This window comes from Grus americana, chromosome 4, assembly GCF_028858705.1.
Source record: "Grus americana isolate bGruAme1 chromosome 4, bGruAme1.mat, whole genome shotgun sequence".
NCBI lineage: Eukaryota > Metazoa > Chordata > Aves > Gruiformes > Gruidae > Grus > Grus americana.
The window spans coordinates 80,011,367-80,026,771 of record NC_072855.1 but is presented as its reverse complement, the minus strand read 5'-3'; the positions used below and the strand labels follow the sequence as shown (position 1 = coordinate 80,026,771).

The following is a 15,405-nucleotide window of genomic DNA, read 5'->3' as shown; positions in this document are numbered from 1 at the left end:
GTGGTTTGTAGGGAAGGGAACCCAAGTTCCCCAGGGGGAAAGGATGGGTGGAGGTCAAGGGAGAGGACGGAGGTTCAGGCCGTGCCATGGCATCCTTTGAAATGGTGCTGCCCCACGGCTGGGGGGGGGGGGCACATGGGGGTGCTGAGCCACAGCCAGCAGCGGGCGGGGGTCTCCCCTGCTTTCATGTACCCCTTCCTCCAAAATCACCTCCCTGCCTTGCCCGGCAGTGAAATCCTTCACCTCGCCTCGCCAGGGACCACAAGCAGTTATGGGGCTGCTCCATCGCTGCTCCCTTTTTCTGCAGGTGCTTCTGTGCAGAAGCTCATAATTTCATTTTGTTCCATTTAATTGTGTTTTTCCCCCCCAAACACAGCCCGGGAGCGCGGGGGAAGGTGCATTGACCATGTGTGCTCCTGGGCCGAGACGTGCCCCATTTCACGTGGGCGGGTGCTTGCTCTGCAGCTTTATTTTTAATCCTTGAAAAACTTGGCCACTAAAATAGAGTGAAGAAGGGTTTTTTTTAATCCTCGATTTATGCGTTCAGCTACTAGCGTGTGAAGCGGGGGGGGTGGCTGATGGCAGGGCTGGTTTGGGGAGGGGAGGCTCCCCCCTCGCTCCGCCACTTCTGCCTCTGGCTAAATCCCCCAGCAGTGAAAAGCAAAGCCCGCAGCCCGCGTGGCCTTGACAAATAAATTGTCGCTAAATGACGCTGAAAAGGTTGAGGGCATCCCAGCGACCCCCCAGAGCTGGTCACCGTCACCGCGGAGGCTGCTGATCGGCCGCTTCCCCCAGACCCCCAGCAACACGGTGGCACGACCGAGTTCCTGGAGGGATTTTGGGGAAGGCAGCAGCACCCCTCCGCAGGTAGAGACGTGCCAGTTTGCAGCATTTTACGTCCCTGCTCTTCATTACCGACTGTTTTCTTGCACGGGGAGGGCGTGAGGTTCGCCAGGGCATCCCCCCAGGTACCTCTTTGCTCAAGCCGCAGCCCTGCAGCAGGAGGGCGGCTGCTGCTATAGGGAGGGCGACCAAGAAGAAGCCGCTGTTCCCTACGGGATGCAACCAGGTGAGGCGGGAGAGGCTGGAGCTGCCATCTCACCCCAGACGCAGCTTTGCTGCAGGTTAATCGGCAGCGGAGGCACAGGCTGGGAAACAGGCCCGGCTGCTAACCGAAACGTTCTGGGGAACATCAAAGCACGGGGCGTTTGCATGATTGCTTCCCGCAACAGATGCATCATCTCTTGATTTTCATCAAGCAAGCGTCATAAATGCGCCCGGCACCATAACAGCCACCTGGAAAGGTCGGGAGAAACAAGGACGTGTCCTCCAGCTCCGCTTCCCAAAAGGAAATGCAATCGTTCTGCATTGTCCTTTTCCTTCCTAGCCTTTTTTAGCCTCTGCCGCGGCCCGTCCTTTCCCCTCCCTTTTTATATGAGCGTTGGTCGGGTGGCTGAAGCCCGGCTCAGCAGCCAGACTTCAGCGTGAGATTTGCTGGCACTACGCCTAACCGCTAAGATGTGGAGAGCGAGCTGTTCCTCACCCTCTTGTAGTTCAAACGGGGTGGAAACAGTGAATAAAGCAGCAAACAGTCGCTGCACCTTCAAACCACAGCCAGCCCGGGAAACTCTTGGGGCTAGGATTATATACGGGGTGAGATTTAGGGAAGGACCGCTCTGGGTCCCGCTCGCCCTCTTCCCTAGGACAGCATCCTGCCAGCTATTCCCAAAATGCTCCGCAATGACGGGATGCGCTTAGGGAGGAAGGGGAAGAGAGGGGAAGGCGATGCCCAGGCAGGAAGCGCAGCAGCGGCGCAGGCTCCGAGGATGCTCGGGATGAGCAAAACTCCCTTTTGCCTTTTTGGCAGCCGAGATGCAGCAAATTAGGCCACCTTGGCTAAGAATCACACACTATGTGAACAAAACCCCCCACTCTTCTCCCTTCTTTTCTTGAAATAAATTGGATGGCATGGCGCCGTCCAAAAACCCACCCAAACTATTAAAAGAAAAATCAGTCGCTTTGCTCAAACGTTGCTGCTAAAATAAGTGATGGAATAAAGGGAGAGGAAAAGCCATCACCTTCACTTAAAAAATTTATAATCCCCAGGGGAATAAATTCCTTTTTCATGAAGGAGAAAAGAAATCGGGTGTCATCTTAACCCAGACCTAATTTCACACGCAAACTCACACTTTGTCTACTGCACCAGCGGCGAAAACCAGACGCCGTCTCGTCCCCGGCGCTGGGGAGCTGTGGGTCCGCACAGCTGGCCCGTGGGCTCCGCTCTCCCGCTCGACCCTAAGCTTGGATGCTTAAAATGAATCAATCTCTCTTGCCCACAACGCAAGGAAGAGGTTGTACGTATTTTGGGGGATATCTCGGGACGAAAAAGAGATTCCTCGCTTCCCGCAAGAGCCTGGGACCAGAAACCATCCCCAGGGCTTTTTCTTTGCTCTCTGGCATGGAGTAAGCAGCAAAGCCAAACCTCTGCCCTAAAGCACTCACCTAACAGGTAAGGTAAAAGAAGAAAGGATTTATTTTCTTCTTTCCTTGAAAAAAGGCTTCTTGCAAAACCCCTTGCATTCTTTTTTAACGGCGCTCACTGCTGGGGGCAGAGAGGAAGGCGTGAGGACATCACTCACCAACTCCGAGCAGCAAATCATCAATGAATACAGCGCGTTTGTTCCCCGAGGCTGGCAACAGAGCCAAAAACAGCAGGCAGGGGTACGTGGTGCGGTACCACCCCCACGCCTCAGAGCATCCTCCGTAAAATGACAGGGGTAAGCGAAGGTGAGCCGGGCTCCCAGCTCGGGGCCAAAATCAGCTGGGGAAGGGCTCGCAAGGCTGGGTACCGCGGGATACGCCCCAGGTACAAGCTACAGGGGTGGAGGCAGGGACCGTGACCGAGATGCCCTGGCCACACGAGCACGGTGCAACTCAGCCCTCCGCACGGGCGTTAAATACGTCGCTTCGCCAAGAATAAAGAGCCGGGAGTTATTTCAGCTAAGCCCACGGAAAGCCCAAGCCTCTGCAAGGCACACCGGCCGCTCCACCGGACTCGGCCAGCCCCACCAGAGCCTGCCTGCTCAGAAACCCACGGCCACATCCAGCTGCCTGCTGGGTTTGGGACTTCAGGGGGACCAGGAGATGGGGTCTGGCGGAGGAAAGATGCTGTGCAGGCGCAGCTCTGGTACGGGGCAGAGGGAGCTGGGGCTGAGACCGCATCAAAGGGCTTTCCTGGGTGACCACCCCACAGCTAACGCCAGACTTTATACATCATTTATTCATAACGCATCCACCCTGAGACAGGGGTGATGTGTTTATGTCTACAGCACTGTGTGCCAGCAAGGGCCAAGGCGCAAGACAGCCTAAAAAATAACAGATGTGCTTGCCAAATGAAAAAAAAAAAAAAGCACTTATTATGGGGGATGATGCCCCCGAAGGGTCAGCCTTGGGCAGGAACGATGCCTGCGTTCGAGATGATGGCTGCAAACACCCTTCTCATCTTCCCACCTCAGAGCCTCCAGCTTACCCAGGGATTTCTGTCCTCCCACACTACTATGGCAAGGAGGAACAGGAAAAAAAAAATAGCCAAGACATGCCATAAAAACAAAGCCTTTCCCCCCCCCCTTTCCTTTTCTTTTTTTTTTAAATGAGGATAATTCTCTGCCACCAGCTTGTTTTATTTACAAAACCAGCAAAATCCCATTTTTCCCCAAGGCTCCCCCCCTCCTCCCCCCACCCCTTTGGCTCAGTTTCATCTCAGAGGTATTTTATTTATATAGAAGAAATAGTTCACATAGCTCTGTGCAGAACATCCCATTCCCCCGGCCTTTCGGGCAGCAGCAGAGTCTGGCAGCGGCGCTACAGATGACGTGATCCCTCTCCAGGTTGGGTCCTTGCATTGCTCTCGGTTGCAGCCTCCAAGAGCAATAATGCTCATTAGATGAGTTAATTACCCCCCAGGTGAGAGCAGGGCCCATTAAGCACACGGCAGCTCAGACCAGAGCTGAAGGCGTCACCTCGTCCTTGCACCGCACGTTCCTACGGCTCCAGCCTCCAACAAGTGACTTCCCACCAAAAACCCCCTGGAAAGCTTGCAACGCAAAGGACCAGACGTCACCGAACCCGTCGCCGTGGCCCGCTGAACACGCGTTGCTGGATGGCTGTCGTCTTCAGGTGCTGCTCCTATTCAAAGGTCATTTCTCAAGCAACAGGCAGCTCAGGGAAGCCCTCTCCTCCTTCAGCTCACAACCACCTCCAATAAAACCACTTGGCCTTCAGCCTACCCAGCTTGTTTTCCTGGATGCTACAGAAAGATATCTACTTTTTTTTATTTATTTTTAGGCTTTGATTTATCAGCCAAGAGCAGCCTTGGGTACCCAACGCAAGCTAAGACCCAGCTGGGGAGGTCTTCTGCTCCCCTCAGCACACCCAGGGCAGGGTGAAGGGCTGAGCTTTGGCAAGCAAACAGCAGCTCTGCCTGCGTCAAGGGGCACAACCGGGAGCCATCAGCTTCTGGTGGGACTTCTCCCTTGGGTGGGCAACCTCCCAACGGCACGCTGGAGCCCAGCCACCCTCCTGCCACCTCCACTTGCCAGCAGCTACCAACAGCCAGAGGCTCCGGGTGTTTAATTTCTTTGATTTGCCAACAAAGCTACTTGCAAGCACAACCAGAAGGCCTAACCATTTCTCACAAGTCTTCAGACAACCCAGTATTTTGCAAGCGTTTCACACGTTTAGAAAGGGTTTTTTTTTTTTTCTACAGAGCACCAAGGCGTCTTCCATCCACCCTATCCCATGTGCTCAGCTGGGCAGCAGCTGTATTACAGGGACCTGGACCTGCAATTCCATCAGCCCTGAGGGACTCCTGTCCTCAAAAGCTGTAGGAGATGACCAAGAGGAGCCAAGTTGGCGGGGGGGAGCACCCCAAGGTGCCCCCAGAGGCTCTGCTCCAGCCTCCACCACCCAGACCGGAGCCAGCTCCTTGCAAAAGATACAGGTTCGGGTGTCAGCGAACAACTATTTCATGACAAGTGTAAAGGACAAGTTACGAGTCCCCCGTGGAAACTCCCCCCTAACTCCAGCTGGGACCATCAAGGAGAAAAAACAAGGAAATCACCGCGTTTCCAGCACAAAGAGGTCCCGGCACAGCCCTGGGCTAAGCTAGCCCTGCTTGGAGCTGGAGAGACAGATGCTCTGCTAGCCCTCCGAGTTATAAATAGCACGACATGATGAGCCTTTCCCTAATTGTGTTCCTTCCAGTTGGAAAGGAAAAACAGATGGCTTCTCTGCAGCCGGGCAGGGGCAAGACATCAGCCTCGGCCCCGGGGAAGCCAGGGCTCTTCTGCTGCAGGACAGGGTTTTTTCTAAGCGTGCAGAAGCAAGGAGGAACCCGCACACCTTCAGAGAAGGGTCTTCTCCCACCCAAGAGGTGGGGGCCAGCGGCAAAATGCTCCCTGTCTTTCCCCAAGCCCTCCCAGGGATGCAGATGGAAAACACACGCTGCTGCTGCTGCTGCATCAGAGCTTCGGGTTGAGCGTCACGGCCACCAGCTCTGGGGTACCACTCCAGCACCCCTCCAGCTCCAGCCTTGCACCCACACACCCATCCCCGGGCACGCAGCCAGCTTGAGAGGAGCCCGTGGGAGGGGAAGGCTGTACGGGAGGTTTAATAGGCAACATCCCTACTTCCCCCCCCCCCCAAATGATGTTATCGGACCCAAGGCCATCAGATCACACTCACCTGCTTTCTGCCAGCAAGTCAAGAACCACAACAGAGCCATTAAACCCATCCTTCCAGCCCAAAATCAGGGATTCCCCTTTCCCCACTGCTCCTGAGCCATCGCTCTGCACCTTCCCACGGGAACGGAGGGCTCAGCCGAGCCCCCTGGTCCCGCATCGCTCCGCTCGTTGGCTTAACGAGTCCCTCTCCTGAGTTAACACGTACTTCAGCAGCACCTGGCTTTATTAATAGCTCCGCTGACCTTGTTTGTGCCTGCGGCCCTTGCGCCTGCCGGAACACTGCATTTTTCCCCACGAGGCAGCAATAATCCCATCTGCTCCCAATTTTTGCCCTACACCAGCGAGCGAGCCTTGATTTCGGGTGGCAGGCAGCGCGGCAGCTCGCTGCTGGGCCCTGCGGCGTGAAGGACAGCTCGGCGACAGCTCCCTTAGCCAGCGGGCAAGCCCTGGCTGTGCCGCCACGCTGCCTTCATCCCTGGACCATCGCACCGCTCCGATCCAAGCATCCTCCCCGCAGCGCTCGGCTGCTAGGGCACATTCGAACACGGTAGGATGGAGATGGGGGGGGGGGGGGCCGTGCCCGCCCCAGGGAAGCACCCAAGGTCAATACCACGTCTCTCCGCTTGACGCCAGCCCACGGCAAGGACGGAAAGCAGCACCAGCTCATCCTTACAGCCCCGCAACCTGCCCTGCGCCCCCCCCTGCAGAAGCTGGGCAGACCCTCCCGCTCCATCGAAGCAAGGGAACAGCCTCCTCAGATGCACCAGTCCCTGGGAGGATGAGATTGAACCCCAGGATGTGGGAATGAACCCCGCTTTGCACGACAGCACTGCTAGACAGGACTCTTCTCCCCACGCTCCCAAAAGGGACCGTATCCGCCATCTTCGCGGGACAGGGCAGCAAAGCTCAGTGCAGCACCTTCCATCCCATACAGCAGCTCCTTGTCTGTCTTTATCTCCTACATTTGTCTTTATCGCCTCGGAAAGCCGTTTGTTTTTCTGCTGCGCAATGCAATTTATTTCCCTGGCAAAGGGAGTTAAGGGCTCGGTGCCAAGCTAAACGCATGATACAGAGGTTCAGCCGGTGGCATCGGGTTCCCCGGCCGCCCCCCTGACTTTGCAGAGGCAAACACCAAAAGCAGGAGAGCAAAAGGTCAAAGTCAGCTGGATCCCATCCCCAAGATCGTTTTCCTTTTCAACCCAATGCAAAAAGTCCAGCTGGGGAGGGAGCTGCTCTCCCAAAGCTCGGTTCGACTAAGGGTTTTCTTTCAGCCTCCTCTTGTGGTCAGAACCCAAACAGGAATATTTCCAGCTGGGGTAAGATTAGCTTCCCATTTAGCATCACATTTGCTTGGTTGTGGACTTGACCAGCACGGTTTTACAGTTAGCAACACAGCCAAAGGCTACTTCGCTCTTGACTTTTCCAAAGTTGGCTTCCCAGCTGCACCACGATAGTATTTATCAGCTAAATAAACTGATAGTATTTTTGTAAGGAAAAAAAAAAAAATCCACAAAAAACCCCCAACCAAAAACCCACAAACAGGAAACACTTTGCTGGTAATGAGCGGAGCGCTCTGGAAACGATAGCTGCAAGACGCACGGAAATTCAGCCTCGACCTTGGCAAGCCACAAGCCTGCGTTGTCCCCCCGTGCTCCCCAGCAGCAACGCCCCCCCGTCCGCGCATCCTTCGGCCCTGGAGTAACATGTCTCTTTAAATATATACTTCATCCAGTTAATGAACTAATTGCTGCATCTGTTTCTCCCTAGCAGCCGCTCGCAGGGAGAATTTGCCTGCTCTGGTTTTTTAATTAAGGCTGGATTGCTGCATCTGCTGGCTGAAGAGGTTTGAGTCCTGCGTGGCCCACCGTCACCGGTGGCCTTCCTGCTTTCACGGCCACAGTTCTCCTCTCGGAGAGACAAGGCCTGCCAGAAGGAGACAAGAGGTCTGTTGGACCCGGTGGGATAACAGCATCCTTGCCCAAAGGCTCACCAGCACAGGCGTTGGGGTGGCAACGTAGCTCCTAGCTGGGGTGGGCAAGCCCAGCCCTTCCCGAGGAGACGGTGCGGACCTCACAGTCTCCATTTCTCCACCCACCAGCGCAAATCCCTAGAGACACGTACGAGGCAAGTTACTCCACCTCCAGCGGCACTTCAGATGTGCTCAACATCTCCCCACCTCCTGAAGGCAACAGCTACCAGGTGCCGATGAAGCCAGGCTTGAGCCTCACAAGGGAGCACAGGTAGTACCTATGACAACCCCGTGTCACCAAGACTTGCTTGCGAGGAACCCAAAAGAGTGTTTTATCACCTGGTTACAGAGCAGCAGAAGGTGGGGGCACCTCTGCCATCAACCCAGAGCACTCATCGCCTAGCCAGGGACACCACCACACTCATCTGCAGAGACAGCCCGTCCTGATTTTGGGGCACACGAGGACTAGACACAGCTCCCCAACGCATCTCCGTGCCATCTCTGCCTCTCCGGCCACCATCCAAATCTTGGCCCCGCTACCCAGCATTTGCCATCAGTGGGCTTCTCAAGCGTCAACTAAAACTGTGGTCAAGGGATTTTTTTTTTCCTCCTCTTTGGGAGGAGAAGGACTATTACTGCTTTAATAATACAGCAAAACCACATTCCTCACATTCATCTCAAAGACATCGCTTGACATCACATTTTTATCCCGTTCACAGTTCATTGAACCCTGCCTGTCCTTTTAAAGCCAGAGGCAAGTCACTTCTCAAGCTGTAACGCACAAGCAAGAAGAGCAGCTTGAAAACATTTAAGTGGCATCACCTGAACTCTTTTTATCCTGCTTCTGGGCAGCCAAAGCCACCGTGCTGGTAGTCACCACGGGGCTGGAGGTCTTTGGGCAGCAGCAGCTTCTGAGCAAGACTCAGCGCAGCAGCGGCGGTGGTCAGAGCTCGGCTGGCATCAGGCACCCAAATTCCCCTGCGCACCCAGAGCTGCTGCTTCCTCCTCATTAAAAAAAAAAAAAAATAATACCATGCACAGCCCTGTTGCCCGAGCTGGGCACGTCCTTACAAGACCGCAAAACCTTTGAGATGACAACTCCTCCGAGGTGATACGAGCCCACAGGACTTACCTGGGAGCGGGTCTCTGTCCAAGGAAGGTAGCGAAGCCACCAGGTGACGGCGCACATTTGGAGGGTGCTCCGAAGCAGCAGGAAATCTTGCTGGCAGCTTCCATGGAGGAACCAAAACCATCATCCGTAAGCAAGAGCAGAGTCCTTCTGGCCATCTACAGGAGCTTCAAGTCAAGCGGAGAGGTCAGCCCTGTGAAACACCTCAATATGCCCGTGGCAGCATGACTCACGGTCCCACAGCCCAACCAGCCCCTTCCCCAGCCCACAGCCTCTCAGAGAGACCTTCCCCAGGTGTCCAACCCCAAACGCCACTCATGCGAGGATGGAGAAGACAGCGAGAAGCCAAGCCGTGCTCCTTCTGCACTTTAACTTCCAAAGACAACGCAGTACCCCCAGTTTCCCTCATTCTAACAGCAGCCCCCAAGGGGAAACACCAGCTGGTGTCTAGCACAGCCCATAACACCCCCCCCCCATCTCCAAAAAGCACCTTTCCCCAGAAGCACCCCCAAAGGCCGGGAGATACTCCAGCAGAAGCCAGGACAGGAGCCCCACCTGCTCCCTCCCCAAGCACCCTTCTCCCACCCAGCACAGCCTATTGGTGGCTCTGGATGAGCCGATGCAGCCCACCTGGCCCCACGCACACCTCCCCACCACCCAGGGTGGAAAAAACCAGCTTCGACCCACAGCGCCCGTTCTGCCGTGCACATAGCCGCGGCCCACCGCATCCCCCGTACCGCGGCCGGGATGGAGTAAGGTGGTATGGGCAGGTTTGGGGTGGGAGAGGCGAGCTGTGAGCTGCACAAACTGAGCTTCGGCAGCTCGCTGGGCCCAAACGAACAGCTCTGGTTTCATGTTTAACGGGGACTCCCCTCCAACTCACCGCTCCCCGTAAAACAGCGCAGCGAGGGAGTAAGGAGACAAGAGGTTTGGCGGTGCCGGAGGGGGCTCTGCTAAGTCACATTTAAGTATTTGTGCCAAAATTTTATTAAAGAGTCTCCCGTCTCAGCGACAGGTAATATGACCTCATCGCGGCGGAACGCATGGGTACGCAATATTACGGTGCAGGACTGACAGACCCTCCAGGCCTGATCCTGTAAAACCCATTTTTCCTCCCGTTCTGCTGCCCGATGCCCCCAAGGGGTCTGGCTCTGTCCTGCCCCCAGCACCACTGCGCAGGGCAGGGAGAGCCCCCCTGCACCCAGCGGCGCCGACCCAGACTTGGTCCAGCTCATCCCAGTCCTTCCAGTACAGGACAGGCCAAACCAGGACCAGTCCCGCTCCTCCCCTCATACCACAGAAATACAGGAGCTGCCAAAATCACTATTTTCATAATAAAGCCCCACAGGTCACCATCCAGACACCTAACTCTCATTTTTCAGTGTCAAATTGTAGTATAAAGTCAGCCGGGAATTCCCAGAGCACGTCTGTAAAAGGAGAGCACGTCACACGTAACCTGCTTTAATAGAGACATTATTTTATATTTATTTATAGTAGTGAGCAAAGTGCTTCAGAAGAAGATACTCCAGTAAAGGCAAGCTACAGTAACGCTGTCGTCCGAGTCCTCGTATTTCATACAGCAAGGGGCATGGTCAGGTTAAGAAAAGCTATTGTTTTACTGTAGAACAAGTTAAAACCAAGTAGTTTTTATGGTGTAGAGCAACTGGGCTTTTTTTTTTTTTTTTTTTTTAATATTTTTCATTACTGAATACTATTTGCATGTTCTGAAATTCTCAGAAACTAAGAACTTCCTGTAATATTTAGACTGCAGAACACCTTGGGCAGGATATTACAAGAACTAGATTTGATTTTTTTTTTTTTAAAAAGCACTCCTCCATTTTCTGATCTCTCCCCATAGTGAAATTAGATACTATAAAAAAAAAAAAAAACAAACCAACCCAAACCATGGAAAATTGGTCCCTGCACTACTCGAGTGCCTCTGAACTGTTACTTTAGCAAACATCTCTGGCTCAGCCCGATGAGACGGCCCGACGTCAATCCTGACAAGACAAGGGGATGCGCTTCACTCTGTGTACTTCAGCATCAAAACATCAACCTACGCACGAGTCTACAACCCTACGACACCTCGGCCTTTCTAAGAAAATAAAGCAAAACGAGGGAGAAACGGGTGTAAACGCGACCATGCACGTCGGCAAATCCAGCCAAGAGATGCTGTTTCTGCACGCTCGCCTGCTCCGGCCACTTGTGCCGATGGCTCCGAGGCCCGAGAACAAACACGTCGTTTAAAAGGAACAAAACGTACTCACGTAAAACTCTGCGGATGTCACCTTTATCTAAAAAGGCCACTCTCAAGAGCTACCCATTTTCCCCAACAGCTGCAACCGGAACAGCTATACCTCCACCTCCTGTTATGCTCACAACCTTCAGCTGCCCCAAAACATCTTCTGCTGTGTCAGCTGCTTGTCGTTTCTTATTTTGCATCTTTAAGTTCTTCTTGTAGGCTGTCTCTTCTCTGACACAGTAAACAGCTCTTTTAAAGGGCTCCCTTCTCCCTAAAAACTAACCATCTGGCATCACACGGCTCCACGGGGAATTTCCTCAAGGGCCTGACAGTGCTACGCCCCAGGTACTAGGGAAGGGGGCATAATCAGCAAAACCCCTTTGCACCAGCATTAATTAAACCTTGGAACCATTTCACTGGTGCCATGACAACTTGGAACAAATTTTTTACTGACAAGTGTGTTTTTTTTTTTTTTTTTTTTAAATAGACAGTCTCTTCTGTGGCAGAGCCTTCCTCATCCAGCCGAACGCCGCGCCTGTCCCGGTCACTGCTCCTCCAAAGACAGCCGGCATTTTCCATCTTGGGCTGTGTTATAAGATTCACAGTTTTTGCACTTCATGCCTAGGAGATGGAACTGCACCGTAGACCGGGCGTTGCAGTCATTGCAAAGGATCTGCATGCGTAGGAAAGAGAGATAGAGAGGCTTTCTCATCAGCAGGACACGAGAATATACGACAACCGTGCTTCTAGCAATCACAGAACTGGTTTGCCATCGGGGGACAAAGCAGGAAATATCTTCCGTTTAAAGACAGCAGAGGAATATAAATATATAGGGCTGATTTAACTTTTCCTTTTGTACTCAGATCACACTGTATCATCACAGAGAGTTTACATTTAGTGCGGCAAGGTGACTCGTTGCCTAAGTCGGAGAGAGACATGCTTTGGCTTCTTCTCTCGATGCAGGAAATGACCAGAGAAACCCTCAAGTGAAAATAAGGGCAGATTAACAGCAACTAGCAAGGCTAGCCGGTCCGCTGTGCCAGGCAGGCGAGGGAGCCTTCTCCCCAAAACAGGCGGTAAAGAGATTTTTTCCAAATACCCTGACGCAAGAGTTGGCAGGGTGGGTTGTCTAAACCGTAACAGATGCAATTAAAACATTAACCGCCAGTACCATTTAATTCAGGGTTACCTGCAAACAGCACCACTTTCACAGTTCCGAATTAACACCAAGAAACAGAAAGCAAACACAAGAAGTCTCTGTGCGCTAGCCTTCACAAATCCGTACCTGAATATTTTTGCAGAAAACCCACGGTGTTTAGTCCGGAACACAAAGCTCCAAGCTGCTAAAACCCAAACGTACCTCCTTTTCGCTATAACAGCGAGAAAGCGAGATACTTCCCAAGACGAAGTCACTTCTCTGCTGTGTGATACTGCAACGCTAAGACTTAGGCTGTGGTTTTGGGGATGGTAATTTTTTGGAGTGCAGGTGGGGGGTGCTTTTTTTTGTGTGTTTATAAAAACCCACACCCAGTGGATGAATACCATAAGCCTACAACACAACATTTCTTCATCATTGCCTAACCGACAGGTTGATTTCTGATCCAGGACGAGTTCCTGGTGCCCTCTACTGCCCGTAACGCAAAGGGACAAACCCGCCAAGAACAGAGACACTGCTCCAAGTCTCATCTCTTACCTCCACCATCATGTTCTGATACTCTGTGGGCATAGGAGTCTGCGCTACTTCGTCATCCAGCTGACGCCAGTACCTCGTCATATCTAAAGCCGAGTGCATGCACAAAGGACACCTGTAACCTCTGTAGTAAAGGGGGAAAAAAAGTCTAAATCAGAAGATGGAGTGGGGCCGTGAAACAAGCCCACCCAAAAGGACAAGTTTCCAATCATACCAAAAATAAACGCCACAAATCAAGACGTCCTCGCCAACAGAACTGGAAATTAAAGCCCCCCATGCCTTTAGGAGTTGGCTTTAAGTTATTTGGCACAGGACTGGCATCGTGATCTTTCCCTCTCCAAGTAATCCGTGGGGACTTCAGCAATATTAAAAGATGTTTAGAAATACTTACTCCTTTAGCATGTCTTCGTAACATGTTCTGAAAAGAAAATACAATGAGAAGTTTAGTAAGAAGAATGCAATTACTGACCGGTAACCCATTTGGACTGAACAAAGGCAAAAGGCACACTGCTATCTCCAAAATCAGAAGTTAAAAAATATCCTGAGTCCAAGGGAGAAGAAAGCTTCCCAGCAAAATTACCGGGTACTTTGGCAAAAATCCGGAGAAAAAGCACATTTGATGGCATTCTAAGGTCTCCTAACCTAACACGAGGGAATCCTACGACAAGAATTGTGTGGTTCAAGTGTGATGCATCACAAGGTAAATGTAAGATGGGCAGGAGGCAAAGGAAGATTCGGTCCGGAAAGACCTGTGTCAGACACAGAGGCCCTTCACTTAGCACACAGAGACAACGGGGAGGGGGAAACAAGAGAGCCAGCAGAATAACAAAAAGCTGCATCTGTAACACAAGACAGAAGCAGAATGGGAAAATGGAAGGGAAACGTGGCCATTATTCCTCCAAAGGCACCCAACTATACATATCACATCACTTTAAAATCCCAATAGAGCCCAACAGTTTTTGTAGCACAACAGAGCACTCCGTTGTCTTGGGGGGCTGTCTTATGGAACGAATCTAAAACTAACCCATGAGCTGCCACCAACCTCTTAAACCCACCGTGCAACTGGTTTCTGCACCAAGGAGGAGCCTCTCTACAGGATTCTCGAAATTTAAGTACTAACAGAAAGAAATTCAGCATGGGAAAAATTACAATTTTACCTGTGAAGAAGGTGACCGCACGGCAGAACGTGAGCTCCGACACGAGATGTGTGAATATCCTGTTTCGAGGCAAGTATCAGACAAACAAACAAACATGAAAATTAATTCAAACGCAGTCAAAATTACAGCCGCACACAAATCCAAGAAATGAAAAGAAGCAGCTCACCTCCAAACATATCGGACAGTCCTGCCTGGAGACGTTTTCAATACACTTTGTAAATACAAACAAAAAAAATCCAACAGTTATTCTACCGCACAGACAGCTGCATTTTTCTAAATTCTAAAATTCCTTTAGATTGGTAAGAACAGATGTACAAAATGATACTGTTTGCATTTAGGTTTGAAGTTCTGAGAATTAACAGATGGCTTAGCATACTAAAACCCAAACAGCTTGAAGGTATAAATAGGAAAAGGGCTCCCAGAACTCCCACAGCAATAAGCAGCCTAGCTTTTCCTATACTGCAGGAGCTCTAACACTGTCACATGTGCAAGCAACAGCTCCTTTTAAAAGAGAAAGAGACCAGAATGTTTATTTCCTTCCACTGCTAGCAAAGGCAGCCCAGAAGCCCTCTGCGTTGCTGTTAGGTGCACTGAGAGAACCTGCCACTCCCCCGTCCTATGGCCTTAGATGGAGCCGAGGTACTGCCAGCTTTCATTTTTCAAGGCATAGTGGCTGGTTTTTTTATAAGATAAGGAATTAACTGGTGTATTCTTACCTTGTGCTTTCCTCGAAGACTCAAGCTTAAGCATAAATTGCATTTTGAACAGTGGAAAAAATCCTCCTTTGGACCAATCCTGAGGAGAAAAGCGTCAGAGGGCAAGGCCGGTTCTCCCCCCGTTCCCCCCCACCCGAGCAGAGCAGGGCCCGGGCCGAGAGACCCGCCCTCCCCTCACATACCTGCAAATGCCGCACTCGGCACAGTGGTACTGCTTCTTGTCGCGGTCGAAGAGATGGCAGATACCGCAGTAATACTCGCCGAAGAGGCTGTGGCAGCCCTCGCAGCGCTGCTGGGCCTGCCGCCGTACCGGGGAGAGGAACCGGAGAAACGACCGTTAGGTGCGCGGCCGACCCCCCCCCCCCCGCCCAACATGGCGGCACCGCCCCCCCAAAATGGCGGCGCCCTCTGCTTCCCCCCCCCTCCCCACAGCGGACCTACCTTCTGGAGGAGGCGGCAGCGGGTGCACTGCACCTCGGTCACACGGAAGCGGTCCAGCCGGTGCTCTTCGGCGGCGTCGTGGCACAGCCGGCAGGCGTACAGCTTCCCACAGCACGGCGCCTGCAAACGGCACGGTACAGCGCACCTCAACGCCCGACCCCGGCAACCCCCGCGTCCGCTTAGCCCACCCCCGCGTCCCACCATCGCCACCTCACCCGTAGCAGACAGCCACGCCGGTAGTGCTCGCAGCCCTCCTCCCCGCCTGCCGCCATGACCGCCCCCGCCTCGCCCGGCCCGGCGGCCCCGCCGCTTCCGCTTCC

At 52.8% G+C, this 15,405-nt stretch overlaps 1 protein-coding gene across 1 annotated transcript; it reads right to left on the bottom strand.

Moving 5' to 3' along the window:
* Window positions 1-10,296: 10,296 nt before the first annotated feature.
* RCHY1 (ring finger and CHY zinc finger domain containing 1) lies at window positions 10,297-15,385 on the bottom strand. The gene is made up of 9 exons (XM_054824027.1): window positions 15,301-15,385; window positions 15,086-15,205; window positions 14,827-14,942; window positions 14,645-14,723; window positions 14,095-14,139; window positions 13,929-13,987; window positions 13,163-13,189; window positions 12,775-12,895; window positions 10,297-11,754 (listed from the first exon to the last, which is right to left on the bottom strand). The coding sequence occupies exons 1-9, from the start codon at window positions 15,355-15,357 to the stop codon at window positions 11,626-11,628; spliced, it is 753 nt and encodes a 250-aa protein (XP_054680002.1). The 5' UTR covers window positions 15,358-15,385; the 3' UTR covers window positions 10,297-11,625.
* Window positions 15,386-15,405: the final 20 nt, after the last annotated feature.